The 18,719-nt window shown below is 47.5% G+C and overlaps 2 protein-coding genes and 2 long non-coding RNA genes across 5 annotated transcripts in view; 2 read left to right on the plus strand and 2 right to left on the minus strand.

Moving 5' to 3' along the window:
- The window catches only part of RHOA (ras homolog family member A), a 26,788-nt gene extending 13,994 nt beyond the window's left edge, over window positions 1-12,794 (plus strand). For both annotated transcript variants that reach the window (XM_055706995.1, XM_055706996.1), the window contains 4 exons: window positions 4,170-4,327; window positions 7,049-7,169; window positions 10,415-10,545; window positions 11,525-12,794. In XM_055706995.1, the coding sequence (XP_055562970.1) occupies window positions 4,172-4,327; window positions 7,049-7,169; window positions 10,415-10,545; window positions 11,525-11,698 (582 nt within the window). In that variant the 5' untranslated portion in view covers window positions 4,170-4,171 and the 3' untranslated portion in view covers window positions 11,699-12,794. The remainder of the gene's footprint in view (window positions 1-4,169; window positions 4,328-7,048; window positions 7,170-10,414; window positions 10,546-11,524) is intronic.
- On the minus strand, window positions 537-4,163 carry LOC129735842 (uncharacterized). The gene is made up of 2 exons (XR_008731724.1): window positions 2,594-4,163; window positions 537-2,214 (listed from the first exon to the last, which is right to left on the minus strand). It is a non-coding gene; the product is annotated as an uncharacterized LOC129735842 (long non-coding RNA).
- On the minus strand, window positions 12,614-16,159 carry LOC114016430 (uncharacterized). Its single transcript, XR_003560864.2, has 2 exons — window positions 16,062-16,159; window positions 12,614-13,305 (listed from the first exon to the last, which is right to left on the minus strand). It is a non-coding gene; the product is annotated as an uncharacterized LOC114016430 (long non-coding RNA).
- Window positions 16,160-16,548: 389 nt separating this feature from the next.
- LOC129736053 (glutathione peroxidase 1-like) lies at window positions 16,549-17,573 on the plus strand. Its single transcript, XM_055710072.1, has 2 exons — window positions 16,549-16,817; window positions 16,936-17,573. Exons 1-2 carry the CDS (start codon window positions 16,578-16,580, stop codon window positions 17,299-17,301), a joined length of 606 nt encoding a protein of 201 aa, XP_055566047.1. The 5' UTR covers window positions 16,549-16,577; the 3' UTR covers window positions 17,302-17,573.
- The last annotated feature ends 1,146 nt before the right edge of the window (window positions 17,574-18,719 follow it).

Here is an 18,719-nt window from a genome sequence, read left to right on the forward strand (position 1 = left end):
AAGAAAGCTGGGTGCAGGCTCAGCAGCAGTGTTCCCTCCTTAAAAATCCACAGGTTGAACAAAATGAAGTCTGTTGTTCTGGCAGCAAGTAAGGGTCCAACCTCACCAGTAGAGAAGAAACTTCAAGTACCATAAAGCTGTAAAGTTTGTAACCAGTAATGTCAGGAAGAAACAAGTGGTTGTGATGGTTGGTGACTTCCTTCGGAGGTGCATGGAGAGGGGTCTGTCCAGTGATCAGACCTGACATCTGATCTGAGAAGTCTGTTGTCTACCCAGCATTTATAATCTGAGCTGTTCCTGAAAATTTGTTGAGGTCTGTAAACAAACTGGCCTCAGCCTGTGCTGCATGCCCAGGGGAACACTTGAGGTAAACAAATCAAAAGCAACTCCAAGGGCTTTGGAGGCAAGTGAAAGCTTCAAGGATGTAAGTGGTGATCTTTGCATCCTGAAATGAATTTTATACATAACACATTTGTTCAGAGGACATCATGCAGAAGGAATTCTGCTGTGGTAATGCTCTGGAAGGTGAAACTAAAAAAGATGAGGGTGCCGCAGGTCACCAAGAAAAGATAAGGGGGTTGAGGCTTTTTGTCAGTGTCTGGCAGGATCCTCTGGAAATTGGTGGTGAAGGAATTTTAATTACCTAGATAGCCAATGTACTAGACAGAAGGGACTGTTCAGCAGGTTTGAGGTGTCCTGGTGACCATCCTGCTCATAAAAGATTGTGAGCAGGGGAGAGTATCTATGGGGTGGATCTTAAGTAGTGGGGAGGAAGTGGTTGAGCACGCACGCACTGCTGAAGGGCACCTGGATTGAGAGCGGACTTCCACATGGGGTCCAAAAAGTGTCAACAGATCTCAGGAAAGATTCAGGCAGGGAGAGTTTTGTGACAGGCTTTTCTCAGGAAAAAGTTACTGAGGAGATAAAGTAAAGCTCCTGAAATAATTTTTAATACGTGTGTGTGTATTTTTTTCAAGCTGTTTTTTTCTAGGGTTTATAGAAGCCACTACATTAAATGATGATTTATTAATTTTTTTACAGAATTGTAGTTTTCTTGGAGACCTTAGGCATAAATATGTAGAAGGGGCAAATCATAAAATGAGATTCAACTGGCAAGGAATGTTTAAAAAAACCAAACAAACAAACAACTAGAGTGATGGCAGTATTTAGAGGAAGATAAAGGAAGAGTTGATCTGGTAACCCACAGAAAAAGACAACTGTCTTTTTCTCTGTCGGTGACGCTGTAAAGGTCGCCTACCCTAGGTGCTCTTGCAGGTAACACAAGTGATCAAGGGCCAGAGCCTCAGCTGGTAGCACAGAAGGGCAAAAGAGGGAGGACACTGAGGAAGGACAGGTTATCCCATTCTGTCATCCACCTACTTTGTCTCCAGTGTGCTTTCATCAATGACCTAGATAGTTGTCTGGGATTCATGATTATTAAACTTGCATCTGAGAAAGACTATGATTAAGCTGGAGGGCAGAACTAGAACCTGAAGGTGAAATAAAACACCAGTCAGAGGAAGGATAAATAGAAGTGTGACAGAAGAATATTCAGCGGTGTGAATAGAAAGCAACTGGCTATGTAGCTGTCTGATGAAAAAAGATCTGGGACTTACCATGAGTTAAAAGCTGAATGTATGTAACACTGTTGTCTTCTGGAGGCGGGAGGACACACACTTCCAGTGTGGTTTAAGCAACAGTATATCCTGGAAGATCAATAAAATAATCCTTCAGCTCTAGTTAATGTTTGTAAAGCCCTAGGTGAAGTACTGGATTCAGCGTTTGGGTTGAATCCGTGCTTCAGTAAATTTGTGCCAATTGGACTGTGCCCAGAAGGGAGTGAAAGGAAAGTCTAGGAAATACGATTTACAGAGAAGGCTTGAATAAACTGGGATTGTTTTGCCCAAAGAGAAGACTCAATGAAGGCGTATATTCTCAACTGCACTAGGGAAAGGCAATAATCTATTCTCCTATGCCCATGACAAATAGGATAAACAATAACGGACTTACATTACATCAGAGAACGTTGAGGATACACACTGGGGGAAATTTTCTCATAGTAAATATTGTGGAGTGCAGGAGTAGATGGCTTCAGAGGTTTTGTGTAGGACTCAGCGTTACGGTTTTGAAGGGCAGATTAGACAAAGCTGACACTAGGTAGAACTTGTAAGTAGATGGCATTGACTCAGTACAGAGGACAGATGATTTGCAGTTCTGCAAAAATCAAATAGTACCATTGCTAGGAATTATTCAAAACCATCTAAAAACACTGAAAGAAAACGTTTTTAGAGCTTGGATCATTTTAAACTCTCCAGAAATGTAAAAATAACCCCAGATCCCTAAGGTAAATAACTTGAATATGTGTATATATATCCACAAGGTGAAAGAAGCTACTTTAGAGATGGATTTGGATTACTTGAGCAGTTATGTCTGACAAAGCTGCACGCTACAAGTCCTTGAGCCCTTGCTGCTTGATGGGCTGAAATGGTCCTTCTCTGTTTGTACCTGGAGCAGAAATACATAATCTCTGAAATATCCACCACTTCTTCACCACCTAATAGTACTAAAGCTGCTTTTAGATGGTTCATTTTACCTTTTTACTTAATTTCATGAGGCAAGAGAAGAGATGGAAAGGAGAAAATGGTTTTGCTATGTCTTTTAACTCCCTTCTGTGCTTCTTCAAGCCCTTCTCCCCTTGCCAGCAGCACTAGTCATCCTCATAGAGCTTTGTACTGGGACTGTCATAGCAAAATTAAACTCACAAGGGTCAGTTTAATACCCTTTGTGGTATTTTAGTCATCCATTGGTAGGTATTGTGGTGGCTTTGCTGTTTGCTCCATTTCCAGGAAGCTTCATGGGATGACTAAGCAGTTTCCCCTGGAGTCCTTTACGTTATGGAGAAGAAAGTAGTTATGATTCTGTCCTCATTCCAATCCCTTGTAGCTAGGACACTCCCTAAATCTCTGGCTTGTTCCTGCAGTGGTCACAGATAAATGCCTAGGAAAAAGAAAGAAGAGAGCAGGCACATATATAGTGTTTCTTAAAGTATTCTCAGCCTTTAAGTACTTTTAATACGGAGGTTTTCTAAGGCAGATGTGGTTTCTGCATTCTTCAACTCACATAGGAAGCTTCTTCCATGTACTTGCCCCGTCCTCTTGAGGCCTGTATAAATTTCTTGTGTCCAAAACATCTTCGTGTTCAAGTTCCCAAGGCGCATTGCCTTCTGGTGGGCTTGACCCGTTTTCTACTATCTTTGTATTGCCCCCCTTGTATTTGTTTGTAAGAAGTGATGATGAACATCAATCCCTATCCATACTATGGGCTGCTTGTGACTTCGTAGAAATTTGCTAAATCCAACACGATCATCTCCTTGAGGCTTTTGTTAAACCTTTCAAGCTTTCATGCTGTCTCTTAGAGGCCAGAGTTGCGTGTGAGCAAGCCATAGGTTCGTAGGGTCCTGTACAAACCAGTACGCTGAACAGCAGAGATTTGCGTGGAGCACCATGGTGGTGTCTCCCTCTGTGTTCCCTCTTACTTAATGTAAACCGATAGCAGGCTATGTTAGCCTGGTAGTAGTGATGCCCAGGAAAGCAGACTGAGCAGTGGGATGTGGCCTTCCAAAATCCTTTGCAGTGTGGTGGTTGTAATTTAAGGAGCAGGCTGGTTGCCTTGAGATCCTTCTGTTGGTGCTCTGACACAACAGCAGATGCCCCTCGGTCCAGCTGACTGGCTCATTGTGGTTAAGACAACTCAGCACATGACAAAAAAAGTTACTGTCCTTGAATTGAAGCATGTGTTACTTGATTACCTAGAAGATACTTTTCAGAAGGTGCTCATGGACAGTGCTGCTTGCTCACTTGCTATCTCTGGATGTTCCTATCTTAGTCTTTAGAATAGGTTAAGAAATGCTAAACCAGGCTGGTCTTGTCTCCTTTCTATTATTTTTACACCCAGTGGCTCACCAGTGTGTTGACGAGCGCTGGGGAGTGTTTTTCTCAAAAGGATGGGAATCTGAACGCATGTGATTGCAGATGCCTGTCTGTCTCTAATGGGCGTGCAGACCCAATTTAAAAGTTCTCACTAATTGAAAACTTAGTGGTTTTTAATTATTAGCATCTCAGTTAAAAGCTGTACCAGAAGAATTGATAAGTTGTCGTTTTGTTTTTCAGCTATGGCAGCCATTCGAAAAAAGCTGGTTATAGTGGGTGATGGTGCCTGTGGAAAGACCTGTCTGCTGATTGTATTTAGCAAAGACCAGTTCCCTGAAGTGTATGTTCCCACCGTCTTTGAAAATTATGTAGCAGATATCGAAGTGGATGGAAAGCAGGTATGTATATACTTCTGTAACAGTCAAAACGAACTTGAAGTTATTCAGAATACCATGGAGATCTCTACACTTCTTTACTAAGTGGTTAGTACACATCCTTAGTGCTTATATTGTAAATATATTTTTAAATATTAAGCGTGTTCCTGTGGAAAAAATATTGGCCTTGCTAGGACCTGCTCATATCCAATGTCTAACAACCTATTTCTAACCTTATACAAGTTGAGATTCTAAAAAACATAGTTATTCCAATTAAAATGTTGCAGTAGGTGGAAGGGGTTGGAGCAATTCAAAGACATGCCTACATGCTGAGGACACAGGGCTGCTAGCCTTTGGAAATGCATAACGGGCTCCCTGTTTTGATAGGGACCTGGTATTGTGATTAATAAAGACTAGTTCCTGGAGAGAGTCGCTTTTTTCATACCTACTCCTGGCAATGTGCAGGATCCTCTTCAGAACAGATGACTGACAGGCTTCAAAGGGATTTGATTTTTGTAGTGTATATCAGCATCATCTGTCCTACTTGTCTGAAGGAACATAATTCTTAGCAGAAAAGCATACCCACAGCTCACTGAGCTTCATTTTTAATTTGTACTTCAGTAAATTAATCATTAAAACATTTAATTTTATTTTTCAATCTTCTGAAAATCTGTTTTCAATCTGTGTGACCTCTTGAGTCCTTTTGTTTACCAAACAAGCAAACATGCCAGACACCTGCTCCAAGAGGCCGTTTTCAGGAGGCTGCTCTCTGGACGCTGACTAGGTTCCCTTCTGCACTTGTGTCACACAAGGTGGTGTGTGATATTTGAAATTGTTACTTTCCAGGATACTCTGGAAACACACGAAGCAGAAACTTTGCACCTTGAAAGCTCAAGTATTTTCAACCCCTTTTCGGCAGTCATGGCACGTGGCTGTTTTATTACTGTAACTGCACAGAGCTGACCTCAGTGCCATAGTTCCTCATGTCAGGCATGCGGCAGGTTTTGGTGCTGGCAGTGCTGAGCTTCCCTGTTTTGCCTCTTGCTGCAACCTGTGTCTTTGCTCTGGGTCCAGGTACAGCCAGAACATCTCCCAGTCAGTTCTAGTTCGTATGCAGTGGCAGATTGATCGAAACTGCTCAGTTTGGATCCTGGTTTGAGAAGAAACTTTTTGAGCTACTTTTGGGCTTTATGTTAAATTTGATTTCCTACTGTTACAGGCATAGATTATTTGTGGGTTTAGTCATAATAGTTCATGCTATTGAAGTCTAAAGAAAGCTTTTATCTCCCATTATATGAATGGGTAAAAAAAATAGTTTACTTTTAGACTAATATTAGAACATGTTTTCCCTGCCAAGTGATGGTTTCTGCAGTTTCTATATTGTATCTTAGACTCTAAGGACAATGTTTAAAATATGTACAATATGTATTTCTCTCTTGTTATCACCTAGTCAAACTTGCTCATTCCCTTCTGCCTGAATCTGCATCTCTAAATGGGTGAACAGGGAGCCATGCCCCATCACCTACATGCAGCCAGTATCTAAATAAAAATTGCATGAGCAGCTTGAGCAATGCTGATTTTTTATTTTTTTTTTTTGGTAAGTAGAGGACATATTTTATCCAAGCAATTTGTCTTCAGAAAACGTGATTACAGAAGTTTGTAAGGGAGCACTACTTAAGACTGTTCTGTTTGACAGCACTTACTTCTGTTTTCCTGGAAAAGCATTACCAGCAATGTTCAGAAGCTATGTGAAGACAAAACGGTGATGGTACAAGGTGCATTTTTTTAGGGGTAGAGCAAAGGAGCTGATTCCAGTCATGTGAGGGAACCTTCAACAGACATCTCTGTAAAAAATAGGAATATTTGCCACAGAATTCATGTTTGCAAATGCAGGGGTGACTTTGAGAGGAGGAGTATTTCTTACTGAGATACAGAAGAATTTTTTTGTGTATGCATGCAACTAAGGTTTGTATCTTCACAATTTAACCAAACAGTTGCATTGCACATTCAGGCTCACATTTGGGTTCCAGTTCCAGCAATCTGTCTTTATCTGAGCTGCTGTGGACTACTACTATTGGAGTCTTTGAACGTAAGAGTTTAAACAGGAAGGAAAACGATCCTATTGGAGTGTTCTCCCCTAGCTTTACCATAAGTAGAAATATTGAGAACATTAGTTACTTTATTCAGTTCTTAGTTACAAGAAGCTTTACACACAAATCGGGTTTATTTCAAAGCAAATTACAAGTGTAAATTTTGGCTGTGATGGAGTTTTAATGAATTTGTGCACAAATAAGTACAATCTTGATGTTTCTTAGTTGCTGCACGTTCCAGTTGTAAACCAAATGAAAATATACATAATCATAAAAAAAAATACTTTTAGAGAGTCCACTTTCACTGAAAACTGATATTTCTGGAATGCTTATCAGAGAGATTCCCAGCCCTTTGGAGCTGATTCTCTTTGATTCTTCTCTCTTGCTTTTCTACTGGTAGCTTTTATGTCCTTTCAGAGAATTGACACTGGTCATGGATATAGAGAAAAGTCTCATAAGCTGCATAAGTTGATTTTTGAAGTTATGGAACAAAAAATTTCTAACAGTTCTCTTGTCAAAGTGGTTTGTCTTGTAGTCTCCTCCTTTTGAGAGGAGTTGACTGAAGTATTTTATCTACTTCTTTTCGATTACTGGCTTCTGAATCAAAACTCCCCTGGTGATCTGGCTAACTAACTGCCTTGCCTTTCTTCTGCAGGTGGAGTTGGCTTTGTGGGATACAGCAGGACAAGAAGACTATGATCGACTTAGACCGCTTTCTTATCCAGATACTGATGTTATACTTATGTGTTTTTCAATTGATAGTCCTGATAGTTTAGGTAAGTAGATCACTAATTGAACTGAACTAGTTCTCTGTGTTGCAGTATTCCCCTTGGAAATCATGCTGTAAAATATATTTTCATGTGCTGTAATGGTTGAGAGCATTCCTAGTTTCAAAATTCATACTGGTTTGAATGCATAGTTTTTAGACGTTAAGATCTTAAAGGAATCTGTATTCTTCTTCTACAATGCTGAGTGGCATTTTGAAAGCCTCAGCAGCGTACTGTGTTTATCCGGGGCTCTGCTGCATAATTTGAGCAACACTAGCAGGAAGGCAGCTCCTGGCCTAGATCGGCACCCCCAGCCTGGCCACTTGCCTGGGGGGCCGAGGCGGCGTGCTCACCCTTTGGGAGGTGCTGCCTCGGTGACCCCAGGCGAACAGGAAGGCTGTAGTTGCACTCTGCTGTGGCCAGGAGCCCTGTGAGTACATAAGGTGTTCACTGAGTGGCATGGCCCACCCAAGTTTTGACTTTATTTTACTTTTTTTTGTTTCTTCTTGGAAACTGCAGGTTCTTATACACTTAAGATCACACGATATCCAGGAAAAGAAATTATTTTCTACATAAATGGGAAAGCTAGTTTTGTGATCTCATCCCTTTTCCCTTCTCCCCATTTATTCAAGAGAGATGAGCTTGAAACACTGAGTTACTGGTCCCAAATAACCTGGGTTTTTTTGCTCTGCTTGGGGAGTTAAAAACAGGGATTGGAACTACACTGGAATGCAGCACTCTGACTGCGGGGAATGATCAGAGGCTGGAGATTTATACTGTCCTAGTGTGCTTTCTGGTGACTGACATCTGCTTGTGATGGAGGAAAGAGAAGAGTTGCCAATGTATGATTTCTGAGCTCCAAAAACATATATTTCAAAAATATGGGCACCTCTTCTGTATGCAGTCTGAGACTGAAGTCTTCACTAATTGACATCAATATCTACACGTTAGATTTATATATATTTGATCTTATAAAGATGTTTTTGAAGAGACAAAGGAGCAGGAGATAGAGCTACTCTTATTTCTAAGAGTCGGCATCTCTGGAACTTTTGATTTCTATTTGAAATGGTAATTACTCCATCCAATGTAGTCTCCTAAACAAATACATTGTGGTAGTACTTTCTTAAACAAGTGGATGTCTGTAAAAAACTCCCTTATCTGCTTCTCACCAGTGGGATTTGTTCACTAGTGACTGTGAGGTTTCTTATTAGAATGCAGATAACGTTAAGGTAGGTGTTTAGACACGCCAATTCTGTGTGTACAACCAGCTGTGCTCTGATAAAAACCTTCTGTGCAGTGACTGACTGGTACTTGTTTGTAACTGGTCAAAATTATGTCCATGCATTGAGCATCTCCTAGCCAGAAAAAGTGAGACCCCTCTGCTTTGTCTATTAATGACAGGTGTTAAATTATTTTAACTGGTGCTCATATATGGGATACCAGTTCTGTCTTAAATGTATTAAACCACTGAACCCTTTGGAGCTTTTTGCCACCAGGGCAATCATGGTCACTGCAAGCTGTCCTTAGAGGGGCTTTTTTACTACACCTCTGATCTGTCTTATGGATGAACTCTGCTTCTCAGAGTTGTGTCTTAGGAAGAAACAAGAATGAAACAAAAAGAATCCAGGAAGCACAGAAATGCAGTTAGTGGAAGGATTAGTCCTGAATGCAGCTGCCACAATGGTTGAAAAATACCATTCCTGCCAAAATTCGTAGGTTTGAGTAAATGAGCAAATAAAATATTCCTTAAGCCATTACAGTGTCATTACAGCCTGACTGGGTTAAAGTTTGGTAGCTGCTCAGTCTCGTTTCTTGCCTTGCCTCTAAGGGGTAGCAGCTGTTGAACGGGCAGTTGAAAGTATCTTTTTAGAAAAACCAGTGCCAGCTTGGTATCTGGGAAATCCTTATCTCCATCACTTCCACCTGATCCTGTGTTTAGAGACACCTTGCATTGTCTTTATCTCTCTCCAAAACAGTTTGAGGTTTAGTTGGCAGCAGCGCTGAGGCCATGTCTGGTGTAGCTGTGAACAGCGACATGCAAGGTCTGAGCTGCACTTGTTTCTCCTGCATGTGCTGCTCCCCGGGCAGCTGGAGAGCTCACAGACTGCCCGCCCTGGAAACAAGATGGGTCACTGAACCCTGCAGGCAGGGGGAGAGACGTTCACTTGAGTCCAATCTGATCTTGGCTATTTTTTCCTCGCTCTCCTCCCTTCCTCCTCACTAGTATCGGAGCGCCTGTGTCCCTGGGAGCAGTGGAGGGAGCAGGGAACTGCCAGACAGCTCTTCAGGTGTGCAGCATCTGGAGGCCGGCACCCTCTGAGCACTCCAGGTGCAGCTGTAGAATTGCTGTTTTGGCTGTAGTGCAAAAACTGTCTTAAATGCTTGTCTTAAGTTGTTCTTTCAAGCAAGAAAACAATACCCTAATAGTGAATGTCTCTTCAAAAGCTGAATGGAATTTTGTGAAGATAAAAAGGGGTTATGTAGTCTGCAGGTACATCCACCGGGGAATCTCACATGTCTAAGAGCTTCTGAAAGCAAAGCCTAATATTTTGGGCCATTCAGCACTTCCTGCTATATATCATTTATCAAGGTTTTGCTTTCAAAAGCTGTCAAATCTTCCATTTGCAGCTCCATTTAAAAAAAAGTCAGGTAAGGAAGTTACATTAGGAGGACGAAGCTCCTTGTAGATGAGTGCAAATTCATTTGCTGCAGATAGGGAGAAATGGCAAATCTGCAAATGACTTACACAAAGTCTTTGTTTCTGTGCGTCTGTAATTAGCATATAGAACAACATTTCAGCTACAGTTAATGGGAGACTTCGGAGTGGTTGTTTGATGTTGCTTTATAAAAGGAAGAAGTGATGTAAAAACTTAGCTTCAGGGTTGCGCCCATCTTTAGCTTCTGGAGATAAATAAAATGTTTCTCTTGAAGCAGAATACTCCGTAACTTTCTGCTTCAGAATTCTGCATGCTGTTCTTTGAAGTACCTTATGCTAACCCTTGTCAGGCAGCTACTGAGAGACGTAGAGAAGCCAAGAGGTTAGGTGTCCCTCAGCCTTAAAATTACCATAGACAGGCCTGTCTTTTTTGCTTATACCAGAACAGGTCTATTTGCTTCCCAAAGTAAAAGTAGAAGAAGGGGCATCAGTGTGGATTAGCAAGCTAAAACCACTCAGACAGCAGGTAAAAGTTTCAAAATAAAACTGTCCTCAGAAGTGAGTTTTAGTACAGTCATATTTTTTTTTTCCTCCCTAGAAAACATCCCAGAGAAGTGGACCCCGGAGGTGAAGCATTTCTGCCCCAACGTGCCTATCATCTTGGTAGGAAACAAGAAGGACCTGAGGAATGACGAGCACACAAGACGAGAGCTGGCCAAAATGAAGCAGGTGGGTTCCTTTCTGATAGTCTTAAATAAACGAAGAAAGTGTATAGTGGTTGTACCAGAGCATTAAATAGGCATCCACAGCTTGCTGCCAGCTTCCTATGGGCTGCATAATGAACACTTATCCATGACAGAAACCAGAAAGTATCTATTACCTTTAATTGAGTGTTTCTTTGTTCATATTTGGAGATTTAGCTTGTAGGAAAAGGCATTCTCAGCAATGAAAATGGCTATATTGGGTTACTAACAGCCAGCTGATCTCCGTGCTGGAGAGCTGGATCCCTGCGGTAGAAAGGAATTAATTAGGAGACATCAACACATCAAGTGCACGCACACTTGAGTTGTTCTTTATTTGGTATGTTCAGGACGTGAAAGGAAACAGTTGTATTGGTAGGTGTTTTGAGGTGATAACCACCAGTGCTGTAGCTCACTCCTGAGCCTCATCGCTAGGTTTCTCTTTCAAATTGAGTCTGAAACCCCTGGCTTGGGTATGGGACTACAGATAATTCTGCTCTGTCCTGGAATTTTTGCTCCTGTTGCATAATATTTGCTTTTAGACAAAAGCTGAGGCATTAATTTGGGGATTTGTTCACAGGCTTTTGTTACAATTGGGGCAAAGAGTTGCATAAATGTTTCTTCAGAAATTAGCAATTGCTCAAGTTTCAAAGGATCTTGCAGCCTTCATGCTCAGAGGTGTTAGAAAACGGATCATGTCCTCAAGCATTGGTGCAGTATGCAAACATACACCCCATCTTTGTAATCCAGGCTGAGGTGCATGCCGCTTCTTGAGAAAATAAGCGAATTTTATTTTATATCTGCCTTTATTATTTACAGGACCATTCTCAGGGGAACAATTATTAACTAACCAATTGATTATGTGCATTTAATCCAGAAATTCCTTTGCCTTTGTTGGGAAGCTGGGTGGGAAAGGGAAGGCGGGTGCGTGTTGGTGGTTCTAACGTGTTGCTTTTGTGCTGTTATAGGAGCCTGTCAAACCTGAAGAAGGAAGAGATATGGCAAACCGCATTGGTGCATTTGGGTATATGGAGTGTTCAGCAAAGACCAAAGACGGTGTGAGGGAGGTTTTTGAAATGGCCACTAGAGCTGCTTTGCAAGCCCGGCGTGGCAAGAAAAAGTCCGGGTGCCTTCTCTTATAAAGTGTGGCCAGAGGAAGATGGCCAAAGCAGCACCCTGCACTTGAGTAATTTTGAAGTGCTGTTTATTAATCTTAGTGTATGATTACTGGCCTTTTTCATTATCTATAATTTACTTAAGAGATTTAAAAATCGAGTCATCTTGCTACCAGTATTTAGAAGCCAACCATGATTTTTATAACAATCTGCATCAAATTCATCTGTGCACCCAAGGTTAACCTCAACATTCCTCTAACAAACCTTTTCTGCACTCACAGGATATGCCAGGCGCTAATTGAAGACAATTCTCTATCTTCTTTCTTCTCTCTAGAAAGAGAAAAAGCTGTCAACACAGAGGATTGGTCTGTAACTACTTTCTAACTAACGTCCTATTCTAACTGAGTACAACAGTTACATGGCTGTATGTGGAATCAAGTGTGGCTTCAGTGCTATCACATTTAGGAAGATCTGATTTTCATGGCTCAGTGGTGTAAAACATTAGTTTGAAAATGTGATCACTCTGAAATGACCAAGTCCCATTCAGCTAAGGAAAAGTGAGGGTTCTGTGGTTTCATGTTAGTTACCTTTTAGTTACTGTGTAATTAGTGCCAGTTTAAATGTATGTTACCAAAAATAAATCTATTTACCCCAGCTTAGATGTAGTATTTTTTGTATAATTGGATTTCCTAATACTGTTACTTGTAACCTCTGCGTTAAGGTGTTCTGGGTTTTTTAAGAAACTGTATTTGAAAATAAAGTCCGATGGAAAGCAGCTGGTCCTCTTCCCCTGTTCATTTGTAAGAGTCTGACCCATTTGAATGATTTGAGTGGTCTGCACACCCAGGAGGAGCTTTTTCCATGACGTGCCGTAGGGATGAGAAAAGACAGCCTGCTCACACTCAAAGCTTCTGAACTGTTCAGTTGCCTTAAGTTCATTGCTGGACCCAGTTTCAAAACTAAAAGGAAAAAAAAGAAACTTTTTGTGTAAGTTTGGTTACCATGTAGTGATCAGACTCCTAACCTGTGAACTTCTTGCTGTTCTGCAGCTAACTAAACTCTTTCTGTATTTTCATTTTTCCAACAACTAATAGAATAAAGGCAGTTTTCTAAGCTCCCTGTATCCTGGTGTCTGTATTCCTCACTCTGGGGTTTTGGCCCAGCATATTGACAGCCTGAATCAGAAACACCATTTTTTGATACAGCTGTGGTAGGATTTGCTGAACAGTTGCAAGTGCTTTAATACTTATTTTTGTTCCCCAGCAAGTGATACCCATCTGCTGCTTGCAGCAGTGGTGAGTAGCAAAGCTTCCCAGGAGCTGCTTTTGATACTCAAACCAGACGAGAGGGCATCAGTTGAGTTGGATTTGTTGGTCTTGACTGTGGGAATAGACGAGCAGGAGGCGGTACGTAGGAGGGGAGCGCAGGAAGAAGGGAGGAGATGGCAGCAGTGTTGCTGTAGAAGCATGCAGTGATGCGCAGCATGCCGGTCTACTGTCGTGTGTGTGCTGCTCGCAGTGGTATTTGCGGCAGCTGCTGTTGAGCTGAGAGCCTCTGCCTGCAGGGCTGGGCAGGAGGGAGGTCCAGTTGCTGATGAGAGTCCATGGAAGTGAGCACCTAGCTGTATCCATGTCCTAAAAAAATGCCAATGTCACTTTTTTTTTTTTTTTTTTGAAATGGTCCCGATTCCTTTTCCTGCAACAAAGGAGAAAGAGCTCCAGCTGTGGGAGTGCCCTGTACCTCTGGTCCTTGTCCTCCCTCTACAGCCGTAAGACTCCCCAGAATGAAGCACCTGGCCAGCCCGGTGGTGGCACCCACCCCACCCTTCCCTCCTTCCTCCCCGGGTGCCTGTTCTCCACCTGCGTGGGGTGACGATGTGGAGCAGAGCAGGACGTTCCTAGCTGCAGCTGCACAGGATTTCATTCTCTGCCCCGCTGACACGCTTACTCACTCCTGCAGTTCCCTTTTTGAGGGTTCTGTTGGGTGGTTTAGCGTGATGGTGCCATTGAGCAAAACCGGGGGTGTTCATTCTGGCAGAGCGCCTGGGTTGCAGTTCTTCATGGTGACGGTTACAGAGCAGCTTTGCAGCTGCTCTTCAGGGGTTTTGAGTAAGGTCTACATGTTCCCGAGACACAGCTTGTGACAACCCACAGCTGTTGATGCACCTCCACCCAGAAGTCAGTAGTTTAGCATCCCGGTTTTAATTTAAGCTCTTGTTAAGCTGCAGCACCACCTCCCCACCTCTTCCGTCTTCTCCACCAGCTGGCGTTACGTTTCCGCGCCTGGCCTGCCTTTCTCCAAGTTCAGACACATTAAGTTAGTGTCTCCCATTTACAACCAGAAGCTCCAGCTCCCTCTCCTTGTCCCTCGCACCGCTGGCGTCAGAGCAGAAGCCTGCTCAGGAGCACGTGGTTGTGAAGTTATCAGTTCTTTCCTCAGCCTTCCTGCCTTCAGAGGCTGGCAGCCTGGCTCCCTTTGGGTTCCTGTCACATCTGTCACCTCTGGAAGCCACCTTTGTTGTGGATGAAACGGCTGAGGCCACAGATGGCCAGGCCAGACCTGGGAAGTGGGCGCTCAGCACTGACGGAGAGTGACCAGCCAGGCAAGGAGGTGTGAAGGAGCAGGAGAAAAGCCGGGAGCCAAGCGCCAGCCCCCCGTCCAGGGGAGGGAGTTTGGTTCCAGGAGCGCAGAGAAGATGTAAGCAGGAGGCTGGATGGTATGGCCTCGTGGCCTTTGTGATTACTCACTGCTGTTGCTGTTAAACAGCAATCTGACTTTGCAGGACAACTGTCACTTGTCACACAACTTAAAAGGGGTCCCTTGAGCCCATCTAGTCCCTCAGGAGCTCCTGGCGCTCCTCCGGATCCACGTTCAGCAGAACGTGTCCAGGCACGGGGCGTAGCTCTGAGCCAGCGAAGTTGTTCAGCTCACTCGGTTTCCTGAGAACTCGCTCACTGTGGAAGGGAAAGCTCAAACCTGCGCTTGTCTGAGGAGGTCGGGGCCCCAGAACCAAACTCCCTGCTTCAGATGAAATCCCCAGGTCCAGCCAGAGGACTGAAGATGCCAGTCTGGGCAAGCGTCAAAAGCGGCAGCAGAGCAATGCCTCTGCGGCACTGCCACAGGGGTCACCCTGAGGAGAAATTCCTCTTCTTCAAGCCACCGTGGCTCACTGTGCCCAAGGGGCGGGTGAGGAGTCTGCGTGAACTGTAACCACCGATTTACTCAAGAGCAAAGACATGTCACGTGCCTCTGCTCCTCCCCACAGCTGTTTCCCTGCCGCTCTGATCTCTCCCGGGACACTTGTCATGGCTCCTGCTATCAGTCCTGCAACATGGTGCAAAAACTGTCAGCCCCCCAAGATGCAGGCTAATCAGGCGAGTCCCCAGAACTCACCACAGCCAGGAACTATTCCGGTTCCCAGTTGTGGGGACAGGTGCCAAGAGTGGCCCAAAGCAAAATCCCTGGATCCTGCGGTCACCTGGGCAGCCAGGCCAGAGATGCAGCATTTCGCAGTGCCCTGTTAGTGACGGCTGGCACTTGGGGATGTCCCCACTGCCAAGCATCAAGGAGAACGCAGAGCATCCCCCTGCGCTCAGGGGCCCAGGCTGCCTTGGCCGGGGGCCAGGGCTGATAAGCAGCTGTCTGACCTTGGGGCTGTCAGGAATGGAGCTCACTTGGTGCAAATGCTGGCTGGAGCCTTGGCAGGGGCTCCCTGCTTCCCTGTGGGAGCCGTGCTGGAGCCGAGGCCCTTGCTCTCGGTCCCTGAGCTGTGCTGCCCCGCGGTCCCTGCGGACATCACCCTGGACTTAAGTGCCTCTCCCATGCTCCGGAGGAGGGCCATGTCCCAGCACAAGGACCCGGGGGGGAGCAGCTGGGCCAGCTTGCGTGGCGTGGGCGCGGGCAACAGTCAGCGTAGTTCACTGGGGGCTGCCTCGAATCCACCAGAAAACAGGCAGTTGTGTGGTGTGCATTGAGAACTTCCAGAGCAGAAGCAGTAAGGCAAGAACTGGAAAAGCCAGGGATGGGGAAAAGCAACCGCTGAAGTAAAGGGGAGGCTTTGCCTGCCTCGAAGGGGTGGGAGAATGATGAAAGGGGGTTGAAGAAGGGAATTTCTGGCCCCTCTCAGACCCCTCGTGCTCCTCCTGCTGGCACACAGCCCGAGGGTGTTTCTCCCCCAAGCTGCTCGCCTTGGCAGCCCTGCCCCGGGAAGCTGCTGCGGCCCCCGGTGCTGCGGCCCCGTCCTCGGGGGCTCCCGCTCCCGTGAGGGTTTGAACTCCGGGGACCACCTTGCGTCGTGCTGATTCCCCGCAGCGTTCCGGGCCGTGGCCGGCGCTCCCCTGCGCGTTACCCGCGGAGCTGCAAACCCCCCGGCTCCGAGCCTTCGACTCACCAGAAAAGGCCCAGCCCCCCGGGGAGCTGGGGGGCAGCGGGGGCGCAGCGGGGGACCGGCCGGGGAGCTGCGGGCTCGTAGGTCTGCGCGCACCGCCGGGCGGGGCGGGGCCGGGCGGGAGCGGGCGGGGTCGGGCGGGAGCGGGCGGGGCCGGGCGGGAGAGGGCGGGAGCGGGCGGGGCGGGGCCGGGCGGGAGCGGGCGGGGCGGGGCCGGGCGGGAGCGGGCGGGGCCGGGCGGGAGAGGGCGGGAGCGGGCGGGGCCGGGCGGGAGCGGGCGGGGCCGGGCGAGAGCGGGCGGGGCGGGGCCGGGCGGGAGAGGGCGGGGCCGGGCGAGAGCGGCCGGGGCGGGGCGGGAGCGGGCGGGGCGGGGCCGGGCGGGAGCGGGCGGGGCCGGGCGAGAGCGGGCGGGGCGGGGCCGGGCGGCAGCGGCCGGGGCGGGGCGCGAGCGGGCGGGGCGGGGCCGGGCGGCAGCGGGCGGGGCCGGGCGCGAGCGGGCCCCGCGCGGCAGTGTTGGCCATGGCGGCGGCGGCAGCGGCGGCGGCGGCGGGGCTGGCGGGGCTGGCGGCGCGGCCGCTGGGCGCGGCGGAGCCGCTGGCGCTGGGCTCGCTGCGGGGGAAGGTGCTGCTGGTGGCCAATGTGGCGTCGCTCTGAGGCACCACCACCCGCGACTTCCTGCAGCTCAACGAGCTGCAGCGGCGCTACGGGCCACGCGGGCTGCAGGTCCTCGGCTTCCCCTGCAACCAGTTCGGACACCAGGTAGGGGCCGGGGGCGGGGGGCGGGGCGGGGGGAGCCCCCGGCGGGCTTGGGGGAGCCCCCTGGCCCGGCTGGGCTCTGACGGCCTCGCCGGGGGCGGTGTCGTGTTTGTTTCTCCAGGAGAATGCTAAGAACGAGGAGATCCTGCTCTCGCTGGAGCACGTACGTCCCGGCAACGGCTACAAGCCCAATTTCATCATGTTCGAGAAGTGCGAGGTGAACGGGAAGGACGCGCACCCCCTCTTCACCTTCCTGAAAGAGGCGCTGCCCTTCCCGCACGATGACCCCTCCTCGCTGATGACCAACCCGCAGTACATCATCTGGTCCCCCGTCTGCCGCAACGACATCTCCTGGAACTTCGAGAAGTTCCTCATCGGCCCCGACGGCGTGCCCTTCAAACGCTACAGCCGGCATTTCGAAACCATCAAGATCCAGGATGATATTGAATTGCTTCTGCAGAAGGTTCCCAAGAATGTTCTGGAATAAAGCAGAGTGCCACAGCGTTCGCCAGCTGGCCCCCTTGCTTCCTACCTTGTGCGCCCGCCTGTTCCCCTCGCAGGGGGCTGCTGCTCAGGCAGAAATCCCGATGTCTTGTGCAGGTTTTGCTTGTGATGGTGCGTCTTCCAAATTCTCGAAGTGTACTTGATGTTTTCAAAAGCTGCACGAGAATGTTTGGGAAACTATGCCGAGGAAAGCAGCCATGAGTCTCAGTAGCTTCCTGTGATTTTCTGAACAAAAATAAATGCTACTTTCTTTAAGGCTGTGGCTTGATAAATCTGGGCGACTTGGGTCAGCTCACGTGGGTGCTCACAGGGTGAACTCAAACCACTCGAGTGTGATGTCATGGTCAGGCTGAAATCTGAGTGCAAACCTAGGGCAGCGTGATGGGCGAGCAGCGCTCGCAAGCCCTGCAAACTGAGCCAGGGCCACATCTCACCTCGCACCTAACAAGCTTGGCCGGGTGGGAGGGTGGCACGCAGGGAGCACCTTGCCAAACTGCCCACTGGACCTTGCTCGGGGCTCGCCCGCAGAGGAAGGACACAGCACGCAGCCAAGGGGTGATTTTGCATGGGCTGCTGAACCCGCAGCTAGGCTACCCCCAGCACGCTGTGACAGGGTAACGGGTGTCTCAGGCAGGTGGATGCGGCTGTGCTGGCAGAGGGCTTGGGGAAGAAGAGCCCACCGGCCAAGGCCCACCTTGTTACCTGGCCTCCCTCAGTAGATGCCCAGGGGAGGCTGAGAACCAGAGCAGCACCCACCGTCCCTCCCCTTGTCCCAGAACCACTGCCCCCTTGCTGGCTTAGCTGTCTCCTGGCTCTATCCCGTCTCGCATCGGTGGTAGCCACAGATCTCTACATACTTGCCCAGTCCTACGTGAAGCCCGTATTGCCTTCATGCACCCCCAACACCTTGCAGCACAGGGAATCGCAACAAGAACCAGTTCTTTCACTTTCCTGGTCAACCTATTTGACCACTTCTCCCACTGGAACCGTGCCCTGCCTCACAGCATCCTTGTTGCCCTTTGGGCACAGGAATCGCATGTGGCGCTCCAGGTGCGGGTGTGCCAGGATTCAGGCAATATTTTCTTTCTACTCCTTCCCTATCACTTTTTTGACTCCTGCCAACCATAAAGCTGACAGGTATTTCATGGAATTGTTAGAATAATCCTGATGCATTGTTCCTGTGTGGCAACGCTGGGTTTACAGCCTGCTGCTGAACAGCTGGAATTAGGATAGGTTTCCCCTGAGAAACTGTGAGCCTGTGCCAAATTTCATATGCCCTCCTTTTGCCCAGTGGCTCAGGTCCTTCTGCAGGTAAATTTTCACCCCCTGAATAGCTCTGTGAGCACGTTTTCATGACCAGCCACTGTGCACAAGGCCTTGTAGCACTGAGCATAAACTTGG

The sequence above is a fragment of the Falco cherrug genome, chromosome 4, assembly GCF_023634085.1.
Source record: "Falco cherrug isolate bFalChe1 chromosome 4, bFalChe1.pri, whole genome shotgun sequence".
Taxonomy (NCBI): domain Eukaryota; kingdom Metazoa; phylum Chordata; class Aves; order Falconiformes; family Falconidae; genus Falco; species Falco cherrug.